At 40.3% G+C, this 27,193-nt stretch overlaps 1 protein-coding gene across 3 annotated transcripts in view; it reads right to left on the reverse strand.

Annotated features, from left to right (window-relative positions):
- The window catches only part of PAK5 (p21 (RAC1) activated kinase 5), a 232,499-nt gene that overhangs the window by 159,406 nt on the left and 45,900 nt on the right, over positions 1-27,193 (reverse strand). The window contains exons 3-4 of one of the 3 annotated variants that reach the window (XM_038751594.1): positions 25,944-26,114; positions 23,591-23,711 (exon numbers count right to left, since the gene is read on the reverse strand). In XM_038751594.1, the coding sequence (XP_038607522.1) occupies positions 23,591-23,630 (40 nt within the window). In that variant the 5' untranslated portion in view covers positions 23,631-23,711; positions 25,944-26,114. Of the gene's footprint in view, positions 1-1,886; positions 1,923-23,590; positions 23,712-25,943; positions 26,163-27,193 lie in introns of those variants that run through there. The other 2 variants (XM_038751595.1, XM_038751598.1) reach the window with 2 other exon arrangements.

The raw sequence follows: 27,193 nt of genomic DNA on the forward strand, positions 1-27,193 counted from the left end.
TACCTCAGACTCCCAAGCCTGGGCTCTTTCCACTGAGCCATGCTGTTTCCCAATGGCATCCATTCTCTGTGTTAAGATGAGTCTTTGGCTGAATGACCTGAAGCATATGGCTCACAACAGGAAGATCCTGCCTCAGCAGCCTAGGCTAAAGTAGCAAGCCCATGACCTCTGACTCCCAAGCCCATGGTCTTTCCACTGACCCACACTGCTTCTCTGAGCAAGATCAAGGTCAAGATGACAGTAACCTCCAATAAAGTTCTTTGATTACTCAGGTATAATAATGATGGCATTTGTTAAGCACTTACTATGTGCAAAGCACTGTTCTAAGCACTGGGGATGATTCAAGGTGATCAGGCTGTCCTACATGGGGCTCACAGTCTTAATCCCCATTTTACAGATGAGGTAACTGAGGCCCAGAGAAGTGAAGTGTCTTGCCCAAAGGTACACAGCTGCCAAGTGGCAAAGTCAGGACTTGAACCCATTACCTCAGACTCCCAAGCCTGGGCTCTTTCCACTGAGCCATGCTGTTTCCCAATGGCATCCATTCTCTGTGTTAAGATGAGTCTTTGGCTGAATGACCTGAAGCATATGGCTCACAACAGGAAGATCCTGCCTCAGCAGCCTAGGCTAAAGTAGCAAGCATTCCCTGGATGAGTCTAAAATTCTTAACAAGTTACAGAATGATGCACAACAACACTGTGTTAAGTCTTTGCTTCGGCTAAATTCCTTCAACTAAAATGATTATCAGTGGGTGAATAAGCTAAGGACAAACCACAGCTTTAAACATTCACACATAATTTAAAATGAAAAAATCCACTAAAGAAAAGCCACATAAAGTGGTGGAAAATATCAAAGCACAGAGGGCAAATCTATCCTTTAGGGACTGACAATTTCCTTAGCCCTCCTGTCCATAAGTCTACTCAATTTATTATTTTGAATTCTCTAGTGGTAAGTGTTTTATGTTTCTCTCCCCTACTAGTGTGCAAGCTCACGTCACTGTGTTATTCTACATTCCTCAAGAGTCTAGCACCAAGTGTGCCTCAGTAAATGCTGCTACTACTACTACTACAGAATTTAAGGGGCTCACCTTCTAGATAATCCATTAAATTCTAGATCACCCCATATTGATCAGTTTCCTAAAAGGCAGGAACTCAATCCTGATAAGTTTGGAAAAACTGGATTCGTCACAGTCATTTAGTAAATGACTGGATAAGGTAGATGGCTGCTTTTCTTGAGAGGCACTGTTGAATTGTTAGAGTACTGTGGATTTTTTTAGGTACTAATAATAATGTATTAAGTGCTTACTAGGCACCAGGCACTGTACTAAGCGCTGGAGTGGCTATAATATATAGAGATCAGACATAGTTCCTGTCCACTATCCCCTTAGTGCCACAGTCTATGTATCATAAAACAACAAAATCAGTGAAAGTTGCTTTATTCTTATTGCCATAATCAGTATCCAAAAGCACTAAAACACTCAACTTCAAATAGTACTACACAAGAGAGAACAAGAAGATATGGAGCTAATTCTAAGGCATTACGGTTTAATAGACTGTACTGACTTGGACAAATGTATGACACATATAAAAGCAAGTAGTTGTTACCAGAGAACATAGTTAATATTTATATTGATTATAAGCAGTGGGCAAAGACATATAGAGATAAAAAGAGGTGCAATTGGTTTTGAATTCTGTCACAGAAGTTCCATTTTTGTGAATTTTCAGTATTTGTGTGGGCAAACATACTTTTCATTAAAAATAAAATAAAAAGCACACTCCTGTTTCAGTCTGTTAAAGACCCCTTTCCAAGAGGGTTATTCAAGAAGCTGTATTTAATCCATATTTGTAATCAGAAAAACATAAAGTACAGAAATGAAAAAAATGTACCTTTACCCAAATGGTGAAGATTAAATTCCCTCTGTGTCCTAGAAACAGCTTAAACACCTCAAGCAAATCTTCTCTCATCTCCTCCGTCAGCTCAGTGTGCTGAGCCAGAGAAGCTGAGTGAAAATGGCTGTTTGCCTCCTCCAATCATCACTTAACAACCAGCAGCTGCCCATCTTTATGCACCTGTTCCACAGGTGCACTCAAATTATGTACTCAGAAAAGAAAGCTTTCTTTAACCATCCAGACTAAGTGCCTTTTTGCAACTTCTCAGTTCTCAGACCCAGGAACCCAAACCACAACCCTAAAAGCAAGAACAGCCTTGGAATTAATGAATAGTTCTCAGGAACAAAGTAACAAACTTTGTTAGCTTTAGTATGGCTTCTCCCAGCTCAGATAGGGCTGTTAAGAGCTTTTAAATATCAGAGTGCAAAGAAGAACTCCCACCCTGAGAAGCAGCATGGCCTAGTGGAAAGATAATGGGCCTGAGAGTCACAGGACTTGGGTTCTAAACCATTTTGTGCCACTTTGCTGTGCTGTGACCTTGGGCAAGTCAATTAACTTCTCTGCCTCAGTTCTTCATCTGAAAGAGGGGGATTCAGTACCTGTTCTCCTTCCTCCTTAGACTATGAACTCCATGTAGGACCTGATTATCTTGTATCTACCAGAATTTGACACATCATTTTAATATTATTATTATCTGATGGTTAGAGTCTGTTTTTCCTGGAATTACAGAAATTTGAGAATCCATCTAGTCAATTCCTCTGCCTCCAGGGAGCACTGCACTAGAATCAATCAGTCTATCAATCAATAATATTTATTGTGGCACTTAGAAGGTTTAAAGGTCCCATCATCTTCTACTTCTTCATATGATAGCATCCTTCTGCCACTGAGATGACCCAAGGTCCCTGGACCTCATTCCAGCAGACAAGAGAGAATGGGAATAATATTTATTGAGCCCTTAATCTACACAGATAACTGAAAGAGCATTTAAGAGAGATTAACACCTCTGTTTTCCTTAAAAAAATTCAAAGAAATCAAAACTACATCCTTCTTTCCAGTGCCTTTTACTCCTTGTCAGGAAGCTTCTTAATGTGAAAAAAATCAATCATATTTATTGAGCACTTATGTGCAGAGCACTGTACTAAGCTCTTGGGAGAGTACAATACAATAGAGTTGGTAGACATGTTCCCTGCCCACAATGATCTTTTAATCTAGAGGGGGATACAGACATTTATAAAAAACAATGAATTATGTATATGTGCATTATGCTGTGGAGCTGGGGCAGAAATTCCTTCTCGTCTTCCTTCTTTAGTTTGAACCTATTTCCCACTTGTCTGCTGGAATGAGGTCCAGGGACTTACTCTGGGATATCTCAGTGGCAGAAGGATGCTATCATATGAAGAAGTAGAAGATGGTAGGACCTTTCCACCTCCTAAGTGCCACAGAGTCATCTTCAGCTTCTGAAGTAGTTTTGTCAGCATCACTTACAAGTCACACAACATCAAATGTCAGGCAGGATTAGCAACATTGAGGTCCTGAAAGGTGGCTGCAAAACTTCTTATAGCTCTGCTGAACTGATCATTTTCAGAGTGAATGAGAGAAGGGTCCCCAAATAGTTTTTTTATGACATTTGTTAAGCCCTTACTATGGGATAAGCACTGTTCTTTAGTGCTGGGGTAGATACAAGATAATCATGATAGATACAACTCTGTCCTACATAACGCTCAGAGAGTAAGCCAGAGAGAGGAGGATGTAATCCCATTTTATAGATTAAATAACTGAGGCATAAAGAAGTTAAGTGGCTTACCCAAGGTCACACAGCAAACAAATGGTGGTGGAGCCAGGATTAACCCAGGTGGTCAGGATTAACCCAGGTCTTCTGACTCCCAGACTTGCAATCTTTCCACTAGGCAATACTGCTTCTCTGTTGTATGAAGAGTTGAAGTCATCATCTACTATCAGGAGGGGAGAGGACACAAATTAAAGGCATCATAAAGTCCCAAATTCATCAATATGAGAAATGTGGACTGCAGGACTCCCAGTGAAAAAATTTATGTCTAAGAAAAGATAAATTGAGGATGCAGAATTAAAAACAGAACCAGAAAACCCATATGCTTATTGTCTGCCACTCAATAAATATGGTGATTGAGGGGATGAATGGTTGGTCAGGAAAGGCCTTCTGGAGGAGATTTGATTTTTTTTTCATAGTCTCAGAATGGAGGACACTTCTGCTTCCCAGGTCATATTAAACTTGAAGCCCCAGGATACAGGGTGTTGATGAAGATGAGAAGCAGTCAACCTCCCCCCACTCTGAGCTTGTTGGCTCCTAACATAGGAAAGGGATAGAACAAATAGTTTGCCTTCATTTTATCTTTGGTTCCCCATTAAAGCTTTATGAGTTTTAAAGCACTGTACCTCCAAAGAGCCACATCAACTGACTGGTCAGCTGGTAGTTATAAGCTCTAAGTGGACCAGAGAAACTTTTGCTTCCAGATCCATAGGGATGAGATGTTCTTGGAGGGAAGCTGAATAGATCAAATAAAGTAATTCACCACTCTCCACTAGTTTAGGAGATTACGTTTACCCTGTGGGGTTTGCAAAGAGTTCTCCTTCCACCCTATTTGTACCATTCTAGGTACCATCCAGATTCCTGAGATTTCTGTGGCTCAGTGCAGGCAGTGGACTGAAGAGCTGTGGCCAACTGCATATAGAAAGAGCACGAGCCTTGGCGTCACAGTGCCTTGGTTGTAATCCTGGCTTTACCACTTGCCTGCTATGTGACTTTGAGAAAGGCACTATATTTTCTGTGCCTCAGTTTCCTCATCTGTGAAATGAGGATTCAATACTTGGTCTCCCTCCTAATTAGATGGTGAGCCTATTGAGGGACAGGGACTGTTTCTGATCTGGTTATCTTGTTTTTATCCCAGTATTAATACAGGGCTTGGCACATAGTAAGCACTTAACAAATACCCTACCTATCATTACTAATATTATTATTAGGAAGAGATTCTCATGTTATTGACAATTATTGGAATTGATGACATTGATCTTATTTTGTAGTTGGAGGGGGAGGCTGATATGGCAGTGCTTGCTCTGGAAAGCTCAATAACATCAATCAATCATATTTATTGAGTGCTTACTGTGTGCAGAGCACTGTACTAAGCACTTGGGAGGTACAACACAACAATACAACAGACACATTCCTATTAAACTACCACTGAGTTATTACATCTAGGACCAGATTGGGAAAAAAGACAATGATATTCAACAGGATACCACTGTTTTCTCGCAGCACTGAACCTGTTTTTATTTTCTAAATACATGTAAAAATTATTCTCTACTACCCTGTAGTTCTATTTGTGCATTTTTTCCCTTCTTGGTGATGATTTCAGAGTATATTTATATCATTTTTCAGATTTTGAAGGCAAATTTAAAACACCAAGATACAAACACTATGTAGCTTTCTTCTGTTTTTTGATCTGGAGTTTATACCATGCTCTGATTATGTGCATCCAAACATAAGGAGCTAATAGCAATTGTTTATTTTGCCCAACATAATGACAGTGTGAATATTTAAAATACATTATTTGGTTTAGAATGCTACTCCTTGTCCTTGGTTTGAGAAATTATGTTCATTGCTAATGAGCAGACCTTTTTCTGAAGTTACTGCTTATGTCCTTTTGATTTGGAGAGCTTAGATACATATTGCCATCACTTTTACTTTTATCCCATCCATCTGCAGAAATTATCTTGCCAAATATGATAAAATGTCCTCAGGGTTACTCAGGTGTGGGCAATTCTCATTGGAGAAGCAGCATGGCTTATTGGAAAGAATACAAATCTTAAAAGATTCTCCTGACTCTGGATCTGTCACTACTTGCTGTGTGACCTTGGGCAAGTTACTTATCCTCTCTGTGCCTCTGTTTTCTCATTTGCAAAATGGGGATTCAGTACCTGTTCTCCCTCCCTCTTTGACTATGACTGTATGTGGGATAGGGACTGTGTTGGATATGACTGTATTGTACCTACCCCAGTGCTTAGCATCACGGTTGGCACATAGTAAACACTTTATTTTACTATCATCATCATCTAGTTTTACAAGAGTTTTACTAAACCTCCTCTCAATATGCTCAAGATGTGGTGAATATTTTTTCTCCATTTTGTTACATTTTTATATTGGCATTTAGTGCTGCCAGTAACCATGAGCCCTAGAGGTTAAAGTTGGGAATCCCAGGTTCAAACAATGATTGACTCCCATAAGGTACTCTGATGTCTTTAACTGTGTGTGACACATCAGGTAAAACAGCACCTTCTCAGAAATGCTTTTGGAAACTAATGAATATTCATATTCAATTAAAATACCTGACCTCAGGGTATGGAGAACAACAGGGAAACTGGGCCAAAACATGGTGTTTTAGTCTTCTAAAGGTTTTCTTCCTCAATCAAGACAGTAGGAAAGATCTGAAATGGGATGAGGATGGGGATGGGAGCAAAATTGGGGAAACCTGGGGGAAGGATTACCCACCTCCTAGAAGCAGTGTGATTTACCGTAGGAAGAGCATAGGCCTGGGAGTTAAATTCTGGTATTTAAGTTCTAATCCCAGTTCTATTTGCCTGCTGCGTGACTTGGGGCAAGTCACTTAACTTCTCTGTGCTTCAGTTTCCTCATCTGTAAAATGGAGGTTCAATATTTGTTCTCCCTCTAGAATATAAGCCCCGTGTGATGCAGGGATTGCATCTGACCTGATAATTATGTATATAGGTAGCCCAGTGTTTGGTACAGTGCTGAGCTCAAATTAAGCCCTTAACCAGTACAGCAATAAAATTGTCAATCAATGTGTTATTTATTAAGCAATTAGCATATGCAGAGCTCTGTACTAATAATAAAATGAAATGAGATGGGTGTGGGAAGCAAAATTGGGAAAAGATGGGGGAAGGATTTATCCATCTCCTAGAAGTGGCATGGTCTAGTGAAAAGAGCATGGGCTTGGGAGCCAAAGGATTTGGGTTCTAATGGTGGTTCTATCAATTGTCTGTTTTTCAATCTTGGACAAGTCATTTAACTTGTCTGTGCCTCAGTTTCCTCAAATGTAAAATTGGGATTCAATACCTGTTCCCCCTCCTACTCAACTGTGAGCCTCATGTGGGACAGGGATTAATTTTAATTAGTCTGATTAATTTTTATCTACCCCAATGCTTAGAATGGTGCTTGGCACATAGTAAATGGTTAATAAATACCATTATTATTATTATTATTATTAGAAGGAAATCATCCTAAAGGTCATCAAAATGATTTATTAAAAACAATTTCTCCTTTAGTTTATTATTTTTAAATTTATTATGGTGTTTGCTAAGCTCTTACGATGTGCCAAGCGCTGTTCAAAGTACTGTATGCTAATCCCAGTTCAGGCAAGGATGCTCAGTTTGCATTAAAATGGGATTTACAATTGTGGCATTTGAAAGATAATTTAGAAGGATGAAAAGTCCCTGCTGGCCAAAACTTGATCGAAAATGAGTTTTGCCTAATTTACTGAAACCTATTTGTCCCTTAAATGAATGTTTGGCTGGAAAACTGTGAGGGGCCTGGGGCCAAAAGGTATTGGAGTTAATTTGTTTGGAAACCTAATCTTCATTCTCTCACTCCTAGATTCAGTATTGTTCCTCTCTGTTCCATAATTAGCATCCAGTGAAATGTCACAGACCCATTATATGACTCAGCTTTTCCAGCTGACCAGATACAATTACTGGCATTTCTCAAACACATGATGGAGTTAGTTCCTGAAAACTGCATCATTTGAAAGCTGGAAACAATTTTCTTATAGAAGTGTTACTATAAATGGGGGATTAGTTCCCAAATCATGGTCAGTTACCTTATTTTTTTTAATTAGTGAGGATATTTTGTATTCAAATATAGATATGTATTCTGGCTACATTACTGTATTTATAGTAAGTCCAACTAGTTATACAGCTCTATTCACATCCTTCCAGATCTTGATTCTTACTAAGGGAAGGAACAAACGAATATTTCCTTTGTACTCCCAACCTACCATTACAGAAATCAGAGGACAAGCCTTCAAAATAGTTTTCAAAAACTTATTAGACCCTGAAAATTCTATTTAGCCCACAACACTTGCCTTGGTTCCACCCACATCTATACAGGCATTTTCTATCCTTTCCTAACCTTCACTTCTTTCTTCATCTGTTTCTCCTATACCAGGAAAGAGAGCACAATAATAATAATAATGGCATTTATTAAGCACTTACTATGTGCAAAGCACTGTTCTAATTGCTGGGGAGGTTATAAGGTGATCAGGTTGTCCCACGGGGGGCTCACAGTCTTAATCCCCATTTTACAGATGAGGTACTGAGGCACAGAGAAGTTAAGTGACTTGCCCAAAATCACACAGCTGAAAATTGGCGGAACTGGGGTTTGAACCCATGACCTCTGACTCCAAAGCCTGTGCTCCTTCCACTGAGCAAACACAGATATTTCTTCCACAAACACAGAAACCTAAAAAAACTGGGAAAAATGGGGATCTAGAAATAAGAGGGAATATGATAAATGCGTTTTGGACTCACTGTTCTTTTTTCCTTTGGCTCAAATTGATTTCTCTTAAGCCCTTAGTGTGACCTGTGGCTATTTTCATAGGTAAAGAGGGTAGCTGTTGGAAAGGAAAGTAGGCTTGATTTCTCTATAAAATAAAGTTCCACTTACATTAAAAATAATTTGAAAGGTGGGTAAGTTTAACTTTGTGAACATGCATGGAGCAAAGGGTTGACAAGAACATTCTGTTCCCCACTGTTATTTGTTTTATAGAGTCTTTGCATTCAAGTGTGATTTGTTCTGACCAAATTTTTCTGCACAATATTTCTTCAAATTTTTTTCTATGAATACTAGCAATTATAGATGACATCAAGAATAATGTTCTTCCCAAAACATCAGGCGAGTGGAATTATCGCACTGTATAAATCTATTGATTAAAACCATCATTCATGTCACCCAAAAAGTGAAATGCCTAGAAGACCAATTGCTGTAGATTTGATGGTTCTGTACAATGTACTTTCCTTGATAGCTGATAATTAAAGCATGCCAAGTACACAATGCTAAACAGTTTAAATTATTATTAATAATAATAACGACAATCGTAATAATAATATCAATAGTTTTAAGCACTTACTATGTTTCAAGCACTGTACCACGCTCTGGAGTAGATAATCAGACCAAACACTATCCGTGTCCCACATGGGGCTCACAGTCTAAGTAGGAGGGAGAAAAAATACTGAATCCCCATTTTGCAGACGCGGAGACTGAGGAATGTTGAAATGGTAACTTGCCCAGGGTCACACAGCAGCCAACTGGTGGAACTGGGATTAGAACCCAGATTTCTGACTCCCAGGCCTTTGCTCTTTCCACTAGTAAGTGGAGGTTTTTGTCTGTGAAATGCTTTACTTTTTTTTTTTACGAATTGAGTAATCCAAAGGGTTATCGATCAATACCTGTACCTGATATAAGTTGAAACATTAATTTTTCGCACCAAAGAATGTGTAATGACTTTCACACCACACAAATCATATCTCTGCTGGCCCTCCATATCCTTGGGGATTTAGTGAGATATATACAACCAGAAGACTATGGGGATGGAACTTGCTAGGTGTGTTCTCCCATATACATTCTTATATTTAGGCTTTCTAGAAGACTGTAAAAGTAAACTGCCAGAAAAGAAGAAAATTAGTGGTGTCATTCATTTGTGCAATACAGTACAATTTTGCAGTACAGCACAGAGAAGCAGCATGGCCTAGTGATAGAGCACAGTCATGAGAGTCAGAGGACCAGGGTTCTAATTGTGGCTCTGCCAGTTGTCTGCTGTGGGATTTCGGGCAAGTCACTTAATTTCTCTGTGCCTCAGTTACCTCATCTGTAAAATGGGGATTAAGACTGTGAGCCTCATGTGGGACATGGATTGTGACCAATCTGATTACTTTGTATCTACCCCAGAGCTTAGAACGGTGCCTGGCACACAGTAAGTGCTTAATGAATACCATTAAAAAAAACAAGCTTAAACAATAACTATTTTAAATCCAAAAATGTTTCATTTCAAGCTTTGAACAGCAAAGTTGAAATGATTTGAATTCTATAATATTTTTCTTCAAAATTATACTAATTCTATTCTTGGTAATAGCTTAATGACATGACTTAGTTTCTCCCTTTCAAATGAAACTTGTTGAGGATGGGGATCATTTACATTTATCAAATGTTCCCAAGCACCTAGTATTTTCATAATGATGATGATGGAAATAATTACAATAAGAATAGCATTTGTTTAGCACTTACTGAATACTAAGCACAGTATTAAGCACTGGGGTAAATACCAGATAAGCAGGTTGGACCCAATCCCTGTCTCACATGGGGATCACAGTCTAGGAGAGAGGGAGAAAAGTTATTTAATCCCCATTATACATGAGGAACCTGAGGCACAGGTAAGTGACTTGCCCAAGGTCACACAGCAGGTAAATAGCAGAGCCAAGTTTAAAATCCAGTTTTTCAGACTCCTTGGTTTATGGTCTTTCAATTAGGCCACTATATTTTGCATCCAGTAGGTGCCCAAGAAATACAGTATAGCTTGGAAGAAAGAGTACAATACATAGTCAGAAGATCTGAATTCTAGTTCTAGCTCTCCATTGGCCTACTACATGACCTTGGGCAAGTCACTTAACCTCTTGGGGATTTACTTTCTTTATCATTAAATGGGGATGAAATAAATTGTGAGCTCCGGGTGAGATAGGGACTGTGCCCAATCTATTAACCTTCTGTTTAACCCCGTGCCTATCACATAACAGGCCCTTAATAAATGCCAAAGTTGTTTTCATTATGACGATGATGCTACTACGTGCAGAGCAGCCATGATCTTTTCACTACTGAACTTTACAAAGTTCTGTATGCCTTACCATCTAAGCATTACCATCTGAATTTACCCTCTGGCCTATGATCTTATCCTTGCTTGCTCTCCCCTGACACCCAATGTCCTTAACATGTTATCTATTTTTTGTGGTGATATTTAAAAGATGATCCACTGAGTCAAATACATTTCAGTGTCCATCTTCTCCTTGAGACGGCAAACTACAAGTTCAAATATTATGTTTCTTGTAGCTCTCTAGTAGAGTGTTGCAGTTTAAGAAGCTTGAAAAGAGATTATGCTGGGATATTCCCTCTACAGTACTCAATGGAAAAGCAGTACACTCCTTTCCCTCTCAGGCTGTTTATTGTAAGTTCTTAGCCGATGTTTGAACAATAAATTAATGCATGTAAGCAGAGCTTTCCTGAAGACACAAGTAAACAAAAACAAAAGGACATTGACAGAGCACATGCAACTTGAGTGACTGGCATGTAGGGCATGATAATTAATCAATCTATGGATGTCTCAAGCAAGTTAAATTCCTTGAGAATTTTTCTCATAAGCTGAATCAGTCCTCCTGTGCCAACAGGGCTAGAATCAACAGGATTCTGTTTATGAATGACAGCAATGGCAATTTCTATGATATTTGTGAACAAGAATTTGGCAAGTATGCAGAGTAAATGAAGACCTTTCCTTCTTGTAAACACCTGTAAAGTGTCCTTTGATTTCTTGGCCGTTGCTTCTTTTTAAAATTAGTTTTGAAGATTCAAATGAGAAAAAATGGAAAAGATGAGAAGATAAAATCCCTGACTTTTGTTTTCTCACAATGTCAATGTAACTATTTCTGAGAAGCAATAGTCTATGGGTAAATGATGGAAAGATGAGTTTGTAAATTCAGTTTTTAAAATTCTGCCTCATAATTCCATATTGTCCTTCAAATATTTAGAGGCATTATGTTCCTTTGAAACAATGTTGATTAAACTACTGAATGTGAATGCATTTTATGAAAATTGATTTCATATAGATTAGCAGTAAATCACCATTACCCCAGATTCAGAGATTACATTCCTTGAGATGATTTTGCTAACTTGTGCCTTCTCTTCAAGGCTGATCTGCAGTGAGAAAAATAGAGCAAATCAATCAATAATAAATTAAGATAGAATGAGAAAAACTTTAGTAATTACTACACATCGGTAGGTACTGACTGCCTGTCCATCTATCACAGTAATACCTCCTCCACCCTCCAAAAACAAATGAAACATTCTCATTTTGTTTGAATTTGACATACTAGAGCACTAATCCATTGAGCGGGAAAAGGGGGTCATAATTGGACAGCACTGCATTAACAAATATTAGGCCAGGATTTGAAAAATAGAAGCCTATTGCATAAATGGGTAATTCTGAAAAGAATCAGAAAACAAATATTCTAGGCTTTTTTAGACCAGGTTTCAAAGCATGAAATGGAGATGATCCATGAATTCCCACCAGAGAGCTGGAAAATTCAGGAAAGGCACTCCCTGGGTGGTTCTAGAAGTATCTGTATTGGTGTTATGTGGCAGTTACATATCACATCCTTTTTAATTTGTCATGACAAACTTAACCTATATACCTTGGGCTACAAAATAAGCAGGAGGTTATTCAGAAACAGTTCTAAAACCCACAGCCAAGGTCTTTACAGAATGATCTAAATTTTGTAGACTTTAAATCAAGTTTGTAGTTTTGCTTTCTAATGGACTTATGGGATAAATTTATTTTTATAAATTAACTGAACATTGCACCAGAGTCACTGAGTGAGGGGCTATTCCTTGGAAGTCTAGTTGAAATTTTCAGGTCAATAGGATACCCGTGCGGTCTATACTGGTATGCAACTGGCCCCGAGTACCCAACTCTCATAGATTCTGAAGAGAATAATTTTCACAATAGGCCTATTTTTCAGGAATTATTCTGGAAGACTAGAGAGTATCTTATTCTGATGAACCGACTAATAGGTACATACAATTCGATTCCAACTACCTCTTTTGTATAGTATTTTGTATTTATGTTTTTACTTGTATGTTTTCATTTATTAAATGTATTTAGAAAACATTAAAAAGGCAAGGAAGTCAATCCTCTTGAAAAACAATCTCATTTTTCAGATTGCTAGAGAGAAAAATAAGAAGCAAAATAAAATGCATCAATGGAAGGCTCTAAGAAAACATGTTTATGGGGGTAATGAGACATACTTGTTTGAAGTTGCAGTGACATGCCTGAGCACTAGCCAGGTCATTGTTAGAGTATTAGGTACAACTTGTAAAGTACACAGTTAGTTTTGAGGGGAGCCATGAAAGTTTGGGTAAGAAGTTAAGTGCCTTGGCCAAGGTCACAGAGCAGCAAGTGGTATAGGTGGGATTTGAACGGAGGCCTTCAGACTCCCCAACCTATGCTCTTTCCATTGGGCCACATGAGTGCTTATTGAGTGCAGGACTAATTTAATCCTATCATCATTGGTTATAAAAGGGTAAATCTTATGATCCTACGTAAAGACAAACAGTAGCTGAATAAACTAAATGATAAATAATATGAGCTACTCTTTCTTATCTTTATCATAATCAGTACCTATTAATCAGCTACCCTGTGTAGAGCACTGTACTAAGGCACTTGGAGGACATTAAAGGGAAGTAACTTTACTTTCAAAAAGTTAACAAAATCTAACTGGAACAAACAAGAGCTACAAATCGATGACTTTTTTTATTATCAACCTCATTTCTACAATAAAATAGGACATCATCTTGGGCTCAAACTGTACATTCTGAGTCCTCAGACCTTGACCTCCAAGGACAAGCAACTGCTTTTTTGTACAGACCCAAGTCCCATCTGTCACCTCAAAGCACAAAGTGAAGCCAAAAATAAGTCTAATTACAAATTAGCTATATCCCATTTAGTTTCATTTCAATATGCTTTAATCAGAAGCTGATTAACAAATCTTCCTAAATCCCTGTAGAATGGGACATGTTGAAATCAGTCCACTTGGTAAAAAAATCACTTACTACTGGATGACTTTGACAGATAAAAATTTGGAAAAATGCAGATAAAGCACCATCATTACACCCCAAATCAGATTAAAATAAAAAAAATCCATAGGGATTTTTTTTTGCAAATAGAGGGAGGAAAATAAAAACAATGAATAGTTGTAAAATAGGAAAGAACCATTGTAAGAGCATTTTATCTTCCTCATTTTCATAAGTATACTCCATCATCTATTTTGAATTGGACCTTTACTTAGTGAATTAAGAATTGGGCAGTGGTTACAGGGAATGGTTTAGACACAAATTCTCCCTCAACCTAAATGATAGCCAAGTGCAGAAAAATGTAACATTTTAAAGTGGAAAGATTGAACAATCAACAGTTAAGAAAGCAAGGATTGGCAGAATGTCTCCCATTGAGAACCCTTCCCTGCGCTTCACAACTTCCCTCTATATTCCTCCAGAAATTCATTCTCTATGAACAGTATATTGCCTCTTCTTTACAATCACTGGCCTAAACAGTCAATAGAAATTGGCTTTGGATATGTCGCTGAATTACTTTTTTAAGTCATTTGATAAAAAATTAATTCATTCAATCCCAAATGGTCCTTCTCATATCCCACTATTACAAGCTGCATTTTCAGTTTTCCTCCCACTCTCACTGTGTACAGTTTACATCTATCTCCCATCTCCTCTATTAGACTGTAAGTTCCTCGAGGGTAGCTGAGCCTTTTACTTACTTTCCCAGGGGCTAAACACACAGCTCAATAAAATACCACTGAATGAATGAGTAAATCCAGATTCTGACTGACATCTTTTTTTGGTCTCCTTTTAAAGGCAATTGTTAATGCACACACCACTTCCAGCAGTGCCACATAACTATAGAAGGATGGGAATGAACAAACCAATGGCAGGCAACTCCATCGGAATAAAGACTGTATACGTTGTGGGAAGCCAAGAGACAGAGCCTGGACCATCCCAGGGTCATGAGAGAAACTACAACCAAAATAGTCATATGTGGCCTAGTGGAAAGAGGATGGGGTCGGGAGTCAGGAGGCTCAGGTTTGAGCCCTGGTTTTGCCATTAGTCTGCTGTAGGACCTTGGGCAAGGCATTTAACTTTTCTGTGCCTCAGTTACCTCATCTGTGAAATGGTGATTAAGACTTTGAGCACCATATGGGACACAGACTGTGTCCAACCTGATTAGCTTGTATTGATTGTACTGATTCAAGCAAGGGCCTAGGAGTCAAAAGGCCCTGGGTTCTAATCCTGGTACTGCTATTTGCCTGCTGTGTGACCTTGGGCAAGTGACTTAATTTATCTGTGCCTCAGTGATCTCATCTGCAAAATGGGAATTAAGACTGTGAACCCCATGTGGGACATGGACCGTGTCCACCCTGATTATCTACCCCAGTGCTTAGCATAGTGTCTGGCACATAGTAAATGCTCAACAAATATTTTAAAAAAAGTGATAACTGCCAGCTGTGACCTTGACAGTTCAGAACATCAGAGTTTCCACATTCGGATTAGAAGCCCCACTTGGACACTTTTACTGATGAGAAGCCCGTCTTTCTTCTTAGTGACTTCCTCACAGATTCCATAGGTCTTTGATCACAGGTGCTGCAGCAAAGCCATCTCAAGCACAAAAGGATTTCAGGGAGCAGAACTGGGCTCCATGTCTGCAGGTATGACTGATAAGACCAAAGTATAACAGTTTTATCGAATGTGTGCAGGTACAGTGTGCTGGCATGGTAATAAGAATGATGGTATTTATTAAACTCTTACCATTTGCCAAGCCCTGTATTAACTGCTCAGGTAGGCATAAGATATCAGGTTAGATAAGGACTTGATCCTTCATGGAATTCACATCTAGGATCACCTTGTATCTACGCAAGTGATTAGACTGTGAGCCCACTGTTGGGTAGGGACTGTTGGCAACTATATGTTGCCAACTTGTACTTCCCAAGCGCTTAGTACAGTGCTCTGCACACAGTAAGTGCTCAATAAATATGATTTATTGATTGATTGATTAGTGCAGTGCTTGGCACATGGTAACCACTTAACAAGTACCAAAAGTATTATCATTATTACCATCATTTTTAATGATATTTGTTAGGCACTTACTATGTGCCTGGCACTGTACTAAGCACTGGGGTAGATAATCAGGTTGGACACACTCCCATGTCCCACATGGGGCTCCCAGCAGATAAGTGGCAGAGTCAGGATTAGAACCATAGTCCTGGCTCCCAAGCTCATGTTCTATCCACTAGGCCATGTGCTCTTCTCAAGGCCTTCTCATCTACCCCTTTTTTCTTTGCCCTTCCAAATTAAATTTTTTTTTATTGGCCCACCCTAACTTATCCTTTCTACCCATTCTTGTCCTTCATCCTCTTTCAGGTAAAAACTTTTTTTTTGTTAATACATGTTCTCCTCCCCTTATCAAATGCCCTAATCAATCAATTAAAAGTGTTTTCTGAGCACTTACTCTAGAGCACTGTACTGAGATTAATAAAGGGAATAGAAGAAGATTAATAGCCATAATTCTAGCCCTTGAAGACCTTACAATCTTTTGGGAGAGGAAGACACTAAAATAAATTGGAATAGTGGGAAGCAATAGAGTTTAAAAGTATGTACATAAGTGCTGTGAGGGAAAACATGTTGGGTGAGTACCTAAGTCATTGTGGAGTTGAGGAGTCAAGCGCATAGTGATGCCAAAGTATTGAAATGGCAGGAGGTGGGGGAAATTAGAGAGGGCACGTGAGAAATGATAATAATTGTGGCATTTGTTAAGTATTAACTATGTACAATGCCCTCTTCTAAATATTGGAATAGATACTAAATAAACAGATTGGACATAAACCCTGTCCCCATGGTACTCACAGGCTGGGGGGGAGGAATAAAAGGTATTTAATCCCCATTTTTCAGATGAGGAAACAGAGTCACAGGGAAGTTAAGTGACTTGCCCAAGGTCACACAACAGACAACTGGGGCAGCTGAAATTAGAACCCAGGTATCCCGGCTCAGTCCTGAGTTCTATCTGCTAGGTTCTGTATTCACTTGGTGACTGCTTTCTGTCTTTTCATTCGTTGTGGAACAGGAAGTCACTTGGACACTGCAATGAAGGACCAGCCAAGGAAGGCTCGATGTGTCTGATGGCTTCCTGATGAGTTATGGCTGAACTGAAATGATTCCCATTAAGACACTAGACTTAAGTGGTTGCACTCCACCTCTAAAGGACAAAGCAGCTGTTAGTAGATCTTGGTATTCAGATAGAGCCCTTCAGGATCTCTGCCAATAAGACAATCCTAATGTGTGTAATTAATTGACTTAGGCTTGCCAAATAAAGGCAGGTTTTGTGGTGGAGAAGCCCTGTGATTTGGTCTCTTAAAGAGCATCAAACCCTACTCTCTTCTACTGCTCTGCCATATAAATGTGAAGACAGAGGGCTGCTGAGTAAGATTATTTTTTGACACTCAAGGTCTTCTTTAAATCCTGTCTTTGTCTCCCCGCAAAGAAGAACAGATGGTTGTGTAATTAATGAGTTTATTTCCTTTAGGGTTTTCAAGGGAGCAGAACTCCAACCGCCTTCAGGAAAGCATACACATGAGAAGCAGCTTGGCCTAGTGGATACAGCATGGGCCTGTGAGTCAAAAGGACCAGGGTTCTAATTCCAGCTCTGTCACTTCTGCTGTGTGACCTTGGGCAAGTCGCCTAACTTCTCTTTGCCTCAACTACCTCATCTGTAAAATGGGGATTAAGATTGTGAGCCCCATGTGGGATATGGATTGTGTCCAACCTGATTATCCTATAGTCAGTCAGTTAGTCATTCATAATTATTGAGCACTTACTGTGTGCAGAGCAGTGTACTAAGCAAGTACTTACACTGTACTAAGTGCTGGAATAGATTCAGCGCTTAGTACAGTGCCTGGCATATAGGAAGTCCTTAACAAATACCATAAAAACCAAAAAAAATCCCAGACTTTTCATTAAAATGAGGATTCCTAAAGCCTGAACAAAAGTTAAGTGAAATATTCTTAAGAAATCTTTGGGAAAGCAGGTTTGGGTCAGGTGGTCTGCACAAAGAAGAGGTATTCTTGCACCCCATGTTTCTCAACCTGTAAAACGATTGATTGGGATGTGTAAGTGGAAATATCAAACCAGCAGAAATGCACTCAACTCTAAAGCAAGAGAAAGCAATATGATTTCATCAAAGCTTTGAGACAATAATGTGAAAAGATTAAAGCCACTTAGATTATCATTTAGGGATAAGGATGACAGAAAGATAGGACCTGGCTGAGATTTAATTTATTCCCACTCTCTTAAAGTACTGTCCTCTTGATCTCTTTTAAAGTTCTTTGAGGCTGCATGGCTACAGCTAGAGTAGATCAAACCTTTGCACCACTGATAATTTCCCCTTCTGTATTTTCCAGCATATGTAGTCATAAAACCTTCATTCCCCTTCCTTGACTTTATCATAGTCTTCAACTTCTCTCCATTGGATTTAAGGAATTAGCAATCAGGCTTATATATATCCAAAAACAAGAGTTTCAATTTGTACACCCAGTGCTTAGAACAGTGTGTTGCACATAGTAAGCGCTTAATAAATGCTATCATTATTATCATTATATTATTACACCTGCCATAATAATCTTGGAGGACACACTTTTCAGATCAGTTCTGTTCCATCAATCAATAAACGGTATTTATTGAGAGCTTACTGTGTGCAGAACACTGTAGTAAGGAGATTGTAAACCCACTGTGGGCAGGGACTGTCTCTCTTTATTGCTGAATTGTACTTTCCAAGCGCTTAGTACAGTGCTCTACACACAGTAAGTGCTCAATAAATACGATTGAATGAATGAATGACTTGGGAGACTAGAATACAATAGATTAGGTGGACATGACTCTACCCACTTTGTCTTGTCCACTATCAGAGAACCAACAGTAGAGAAGTAGTGTGGCCTAATGGAAAAAAAAATGGGCTTGGGAGTCAGAGGCCCTGAGTTCTAATCCCGGCTCTTCCATGTGTCCCTGAAGAAGTCACTTGAATTTTCTTGTTAGCAAATTTGGGATAATAATAATAATAATGATGGTATTTGTTAAGTGCTTACTATGCAGAAGTACTGTTCTAAGAACTGGGGTAAATACAAGGTAATCACCTTGTCCCAGTCTTAATCCCCATTTTACAGATGAGGTAACTGAGGCAAAGACAAGTTAAGTGACTTGCCCAAAGTCACACATATGATAAGTGGCAGAGCCGGGATTAGAACCCATGACCTCTGACTCCCAAGCCCATGCTCTTTCCACAAAGCCATGCAATACCTGTTCTCCCTCCTACTATCAACTCCATATGGGACCGGGACTATATCCCACATGATCATCTTGTGTCTACCCCAGTGCTTAGTAAAGTGCTGCTGGCATTTAGCTCTTAAGAAATAGCAATATTGTTATAACAGTAATAATAATAACAGTAGCTACTCCATATGAATCAGTGGATGGAGACAAGTTCCCAGGAGGAAATTTTTTGGAAAGAAGCAAAAAGATCACAAAGCAAACAGTTGAAGTTTAGTATGATATTGGGCTCTAGAATCTCCCCTATTTAAAATATAGCAGCCACAGCAAATCTGCCACTTTACCATATGTTAAAAGATAAAGAAACAAATGATTTTGTACACAGCAAATTAAGTATAGAATGCTTGAGAATTAACATGGTACCCATGACAATCTGTACATGGGTTGTACAAATACAGCACTTAGAACAGTGCTTAAAACATAGTAAACGCTTAACAAATACTATAATTATTATTATTATATTGGCCCAATTGTCAACGTACAGGCAAAACCCCCAGGGTGACTGCATTACATTCTTTGAAAATGGGGCTCGATTATGAATGACTGTAATGCAGGGTCTGTTTCCCATAGACTTACATGCAGTTTATTAGGATCCATTACAGAAGCAGCCCCAATATGATGGCCAAGCCCTACAGGTAAGTAAAATTGACGAGGCAAATCCCTTCCTTCCCCTTCCTTTGTTTCCAACTGCTTTCTTATTCGACTCTGCCCTGTTCTCACATTCCAAATCTGATCCCTTTGTTTCCTTGTATCCTCAGTCTTCCCTCACCCCCACCTCCTCACCCTCTAATACTATTTCTTTCTCTACGTGAGCTTTCATTGACTTACCCATGGGAACCCATTAGGTTGGGGCATACAGTGCTGAGGTAAGTCAGAAAATGGTGTCAGCATATCCCCAGGATATACATATTGCTGTGTGGCTGTAACTCACAGTGCACCTCTATCTCCTGCTAAGCCCATGTGAAATGTGGTGACATTATGTCAGTGGCTGGCCAATATGATGATGTCATTATATCACACTGCTTTACTTTCATTGGTTTGTGCCATTCCTGACACACAACTCTTCACCAAGGGACCATAGGAGGAGAATCCAATATACCCCTCTCACATCTAGTCCCACTCCAGGTCCATTGAGACCCTTCACAGATAGGAAACCTGCTGCTCTCCTCCCCTTCCCTTGAACCTCCAGCTGGTTGGAGTTGAATTAGGTGGCAGATCAGAAAGGGAGTGGATGGGCAGCTGTGGAGCTCATTGCTCTGTGGAGGGCTGTGGTTATGGCTTCACCTCTGGGGACTCTGGTGAGACAGAATGGGGGCAGGGTCAGGACAGGGGCTGAAATTCCCATCTCAATGGGAAATCATCCCCACTTCTCCCGGAAGACATACCTGACACACAGACCTGGCAACTGGAGGCTGCTTCTCTTTGTTTTCTCTCTGTTTCCTTGGGTCTCGACCTCCCCCATCTGCCCCCATGCCTTGTGCCAGAGCTGTGGCCAGATCTGACAGAGGTTTCCACGTTTGGAAAGGTTGGACTTCTGCTGAACTGGCTCTCTCTGTGGGATCCCCAGTGGGAGGGGAATGCGTGAGGGGATGTAGAGGGCTTTTCCTCCAGGAGGAGACACAAGGTATGGGAGTGGGGGCTGGAGGAGAGTATCAAGATGGGGAGAGGTGGGAGGGGTAGCAGCATTTGTCTTTCACATGCAGCTTACTCAGTAAGGGACATCTTTAGCCTGAGGCCCCACGAGTTGATCCGGCCTGCATAAATAATAAAACATTAAGCAAGTATTTCTGAGACACTCACTCATTTTAGCCATTGTTCATCTGAACAATGAAACAGATGTTAAGTACACAGCTGTGAGCTGAGTTCAAGCACCCTCAGGAATATTATGAAATATAATAATCATACCATGATTATTTAGGCTATTATTATCTAAGTTGTTTCCATTGGCTTGACAGAAAAGGGGGCTCTTGGGGAAGCGTGGATCTCCTGCTTTTAGCTTCTAGGCTGATATGATGTTCAATTTCGGGGTAAGAGTTTTTACAAATCTCCCCACAGTAGAAGTGACTGCCTGATGACATTGCACTGCCCTCTTGAAACTTACACCCCTTAGTTCTGCATGTGCACAGCTCCCATCTTTTTGCCATTTTCTGGCTCCAGTCTAATAATAATAATAATAATGGCATCTACTAAGCGCTTACTATGTGCAAAGCACTGTTCTAAGCGCTGGGGAGGTAACAAGGTGATCAGGTTGTCCCACGGGGGGCTCACAATCTTAATCCCATTTTACAGATGAGGTAACTGGGGCACAGAGAAGTTAGTGACTTGCCCAAAGTCACACAGCTGACAATTGGCGAAGCCGGGATTTGAACCCATGACCTCTGACTCCAAAGCCCGTGCTCTTTCCACTGAGCCAGTCTACCTTGCTGTTTGGAGGGCAATCTCACTTTTTGTTGTTGTTGTTGCTACTATTCTTGTTTTTCATTTTGTTTTTTGTTTCTTCTTCTTTTTCTTGGTTTTTGTGAAAGAGTGGAGAGGACTCCCCCAACTGCTACTAAGACACTCTCAGTATCATGTTCAGAGATGGCTTCGGCAGTTGTTGAATGCACAGAGGAAGTGCTCAGAGATATTCTGTTCTGCATACTGCACCTGCCCTCCTTATCAGCTGTCTCAAAACATGTGTTGTTGGGCACAGAAGGACTCGGTGAAAGAGTTGGGATGACTCAGTAACAGCCATCACCACTACTGCAAAAAAAATTTTAGCATAAACCATGCTGGAGATAAGATGTACCTTTCCCTTCGTAAGAATTGGAATTGCAGTAATACTAACCCCAAACATGGACCCAGTGTGCAAGTGTGAAAGAGAATACCAGTCGGACACCATCAGCATTGTCAATTTCAAAAGAAGGGTATCTCTGCTACATCTCTGCTGTATCTCTGCTAACGTATGCTAGGGTAATGGAGATTCAAATGTAAGCCCCAATTTCATTTTTGTCTAAATATTTTATCACAAGTACCAACCCTCTTCAAAGTAGATGATTTGACTTTCACTGTTGCCTATTTCTCTTACGTCACTGCTAGTAGAAAGACTGATTTTTGAGCATGGCCTAGTGGATAGAGCATGGGCCTTGGCGTCAGAAGGACCTGGGTTCTGATCCCAGCTTTGCCACTTCGCTGCTGAGTGACCTTGGGCAAGTCACTTAATTTCTTAACTGCTAAGTGCTGGGGTAGATACAAACTAGTCGGGTTGGACACAGTCCATGTCCCACATGGGGCACACAGTATTAATCCTCATTTTGCAGATGAGGTAACTGAGGCACAGAGAAGTTAAGTGACTTGCCCAAGATCCCACAGGAGACAAGTGGTGGAGCTAGAATTAGAACCCAGGTCCTTCTTATTACCAGGTCCTTGCTCCATCCACTAGGTCACGCTTGCTCATGCCTAGAAACTTCCCCAACCCAGGTTACCATGCAGCAGGAGCAACAAGTGCAAGGAGGTGAGGGGGAAATGTGAGAAATGGAGAGGAGAGGGCAGGAGTTGAAGAGCAGCTAAAAGGGAGAATTTAGATTCTCCCTGATGTCAATTAAACTACCCTAAGTGTCAGTCCAATAAAGGAGGGCAGAATGATCAGAATGATTGGGGAGCTAAAGAGAGTGGAAATAGGAACAGTAGCAGACAACTAGGTGTTCATTAAGTGTCTCATGTTCAAAGCACTGTACTAAGCTTTGGGAAAGAAACACACAGATGAGATACAGACATTCTCAGCCCACTAAGCATTTCACAATCTAGGGTATAGGTAGTGATTTAATGGTAGATATGGCCTGTGCAAATGTAAGCCAAAGAAGGAATTTTCCACAGGAAAATTCTACTCCAAGAAAATTCTACTTCAAGAATAAGCTTATCCCACTTGGATATTTTCATCTGGAGCAAGCAGGTCAGTCTTGGTTAGCTCAAGGTTCCAAGTCCACCTGTGGATTCCTTCCCTGACTGAGAACAAAGAGATGAAGTTACTCCTCCGCTCTCACCAAATAAGAAAGCAAACTCAGGAAACCCTAGATCTCAGCACTCTGTTCACCAGAAGAATCGTTTGTAAAGAGTCCATTCAGATAGAATCAGACTGGAGGAGTGAACAACTGAGAGACTGTGTTAGCAAAAGAAAACAATGGGTCAAAGGTGAGGTTTACTGTCCAAAAGTAAGACCAAAATCAAGGAGGATTAGAGGACTCATGTAGCAATCTCAGGCTGTATGACATTTAGGAAAAAGTGAGAAAAAAGTGAGATGAAAGGATACTAGCAGAATTCCTGCTTTGCCCTTTTGGTGACAGAACAATGAGAAGGTTATTTAATCTTGAACAAAAAGATGTAAAGATGGAGTCCAAGGGAAGTATACTTCAGCAATAAAGGAGCACTGGAACTGCATATCAATGTCTCAGAGCTCATCATTATATATAATGAGTACCTTCTATTTGTGTAACTCCCATCTTCCAAAGTCGTCTCATGGTCTGCACTGCAGTCAGCTAGCTTATGCTCTTTCTTCCTTCAACAGAGTACAGGTAGTGGCAGAAGCTTGGAAACTACTCCTAAACAAGAGACAGGAACACAGAATTTTGGGACATGTAGAGAGGGCCACTTTTCATCATAACTTGTCACATTCTTCCTTTTGTATTTGGGAAGACTTGGAAAAAACATCCATTGGCCACATCCTGAACTAATAGCGGCTAGCGACTACTTTATGTACCATCCCAGCTGTGCATTCTCAAGGGGCTGCCAACAAAATGCCCATGCCCTGCCATCACAACCTTGCAAACTGTGTGACCTTGGCAAAGTCATTTAAGTTCTCTGTGACTCAGTTTCTTCATCTGGAAAACGAGGATGAAATGCCTGTTCTCCCTTTCCCTTAGCCTGTGAGCCCCATGTGGGACAGGGATTGTGTCTGATCTGATTGCACTATCCAAACATTTAGTACAGTGCTGGGCACATGGTAAGCGCTTAACAAATACCTCAATTATCCCCCTACCCAGATGCACACAGAGGCATATGCACAGAAAGATGTTTGTACCCAAAGAATTCTGGGGGAGTGCTCTTACCAGCCATTCCCCTGCCTCCAGTCACATCTTTTTGTAGGTCTTTGTGCTGAAGTTTAGGGTTCAGTTGTGGTTTCCTCAAAGCATCTGTTTTTAATGGTATTTGTTAAGTGCTTACTATGTGCCAGGCACCGTACTAAGCACTGAGATAGATATAAGGTACTTGGATTAGACACAATCCCGGTCCCACATAGGGCAAACAGTTTTAATTCCCATTTTACAGAGGAGGTAACTGAGGCAGAGAGAAGTTAATTAACTTGCCCAAGGTTACACAGTGGACAGGTGGAGGAGCAGCAATTAGCACCCAGGTCCTTCTGACTCCCCGCCCTTTAAGTGCTCAATAAATACCATTGATTTGCTGATTGCACTCAATAGATGTTCAATAAATAACATTACCACCACCACTCCTACTACTATCAGGTATGTTTTCAATGGGAAATGAAACTAAATGTCTATATTAGACAATATGTGCTTTTTACATTGCAGGTGCTCCACATGGGAAGTTGGTGGTGAGAGTGGAAATACTGCTAAAAGGGGAGCAAAAGTAAAAGTCTGATTAACAAGAACCCAAGCTCTATAAATGAATAGAAAAGAGACAAAGCAACCGATCAAAGGACCAATAGATGGTGCTATTGTTATATGCAAAAACCACTGTCAGCCATTGAAGAAAATCTGGTGAGAAACAAAAATGACCCAGCCCACCGAAACTTCTTTTACTTTGAGTAGGCCCTATAAGGAAGGTATGTGCAGTTCTCCGTCTCATTGGCCAAAAAGTAAAGAAATAGCTTAAAACACCCTTTTGGGGCTCGTTTCAATTGCCAGATTTGCCTTCCGATCCCGTGCTTCTTTTCTGGCTTGAACAGTACACCACCTTTTTATATTCAGAAAGGAATGTCAGTGGAGGTATGTCAATTTTGAATAGCATATTCATGCTTCAGTGGGTTCCTTCTAAGCTTAGAAGGACTTGGAAAACACCCCAACAAATCTGCAAAACACAAGTTGTGATGGGCTTTTCTCTCGAGAGGGCTAAGAATGAATTGGCAGGAAATACTGAGACTGCTTGCTAGAATTTCAATTTTCACAGCTTTACTAAGGACAGTTTCCAAGTTCTTGGTTGGGACTGGGACTCTTAAACCTAGGGGTTCTCTGAGGGTGAACACTTACGGCTTTTTTGTGACGCTGATTCGATCCTGGAATTTCTGTGAAATTAATTTGGAAACTGAATTTTAGGTGACAAATTGGGCCAATTTTTCCTTCCTGCAGCTCATAGCTCTCCTAAAGCCATCACTGATTAAACTTCCATCAGACTGTGGTGATGGGTCAGTGAATCAGAAAGCTCAGTAACTTAAGAAGGGAGATCAGAAGCAGCGTGACATAGTGGATAGAGCACAGGCCTGGGAGTCAGAGGGACTGGGGTTCTAATTTCAGCTCTGCCACTTGTCTGCTATGTGACCTTGGGCAAGTTTCTTAACTTCTCTGTGCCTCATTTACCTCATCTGTAAAATTGGGATTAAGACAGTAAACCCCATGTGGTACATGGACAGTGTCCAATCTGATTAGCTTGTGTCTACCCTATCACTTAGTACAGTGCCTGGTACATAGTAAGTGCTTGATAAATATTAGAAAAAAAAGAGAGCATAACTAAACCAGGTTGAAGGGGCTTTGACAAGTCTTTGAAACCTGCCTATTCCATCCTGGAATTAGTCATTGCCATGGAATATTCCTTACCTCTAGAATGGATGTTAGAACTGGTATCTTCTGGGATTTCCTCCTCAACAAGAATCCCTTCAGAGGGATAAAGGGGAAGGTCTTGTTTGTCTGTTTAGCTGCTCGGAGTAGCTGATTTGGGGACATTCTCCCATGTTATCTCTGGCTTGCATCATTCGCAGGGGCAGGCTGCTGTAGTGGTGAAGGAGATGAAACATTTTCACCCATTTCTTTAAAAGCCTGCTGAGGAGAAATGTAACATAAAACAGCATGGACAGCTACCACTGAGAAACTGATTTTCTATCTGAAACATGCATTTGCCTGCTGAATTTGGGCAGAAGGCAATATTGGGAGTCTAAGTTGGGACGCCTTGTAGATTTCACAATAATACTTGCTGACTTTGGCATACCCATACTGTGTAGAATGTGCAGGAAATATAGCTGTGGTAAAAGGCACAATCCCCAACCTGGAGTAATAATACCAATAATAACAATTGTGCTATTTGTTAAGCCTTTATTCTGTACTGAGCACTTACCCATGACTTACCCATGCAATTAGTCTACCCCCTAAATGTTTAGGTTTTCATCATACCCCGACCCCACAGTACTTAGGGGAAGCAGCATGGCCTAGTGGATAGAGCACAGGCCAGGAACTCAGAAGGACCCGTGTTCTAATCCTGGTTCTTCCACTTGTCAGCTATGAGATGTTGGATTAGTCACTTAGCTTCTTTGTGCCTTAGTTACCTCATCTATAACATGGGGATTTAGACCGGGAGCCCCATGTTGGACAGGAACGGTGTCCAACCTGATTACCTTGTATCTACCCAAGCACTTAGTACAATGCCTGGCACATAGTAAGCACTTAACAAATATTATAAAGACGAGAGAGAGGGTCCTGCTGAATCTTCGACCATAATAAAGCAAAACCTCAGCTGTGGCAATTCTGTGCCAGCTGGGAGACAACAGCCTCTCTGTTATGTTGCGTTGTACTATCCCATACACTTAGTACAGTCCTCTGCACATAGTAAGCACTTAATAAATATCGATTGATCAATCAGGCAGGCTTTCCATGTACAAGACAAGGAAAAATCCCTTGCGGCAGGGTTTTCACAAGATCACAACATCAAGGAACAAGGAACATGTTCAACTGAACATGGCATCAGGCAAAAGCCAATGGTACAATACAGCAAGAACAATCTTTACATGCACACAATGGAAAGGGATTTTCAGCTGGGCATTGGTCCTATCAGATAATATCACTGTCAATTGCAT

Source organism: Tachyglossus aculeatus, chromosome 9, assembly GCF_015852505.1.
Source record: "Tachyglossus aculeatus isolate mTacAcu1 chromosome 9, mTacAcu1.pri, whole genome shotgun sequence".
Taxonomy (NCBI): Eukaryota; Metazoa; Chordata; class Mammalia; order Monotremata; family Tachyglossidae; genus Tachyglossus; species Tachyglossus aculeatus.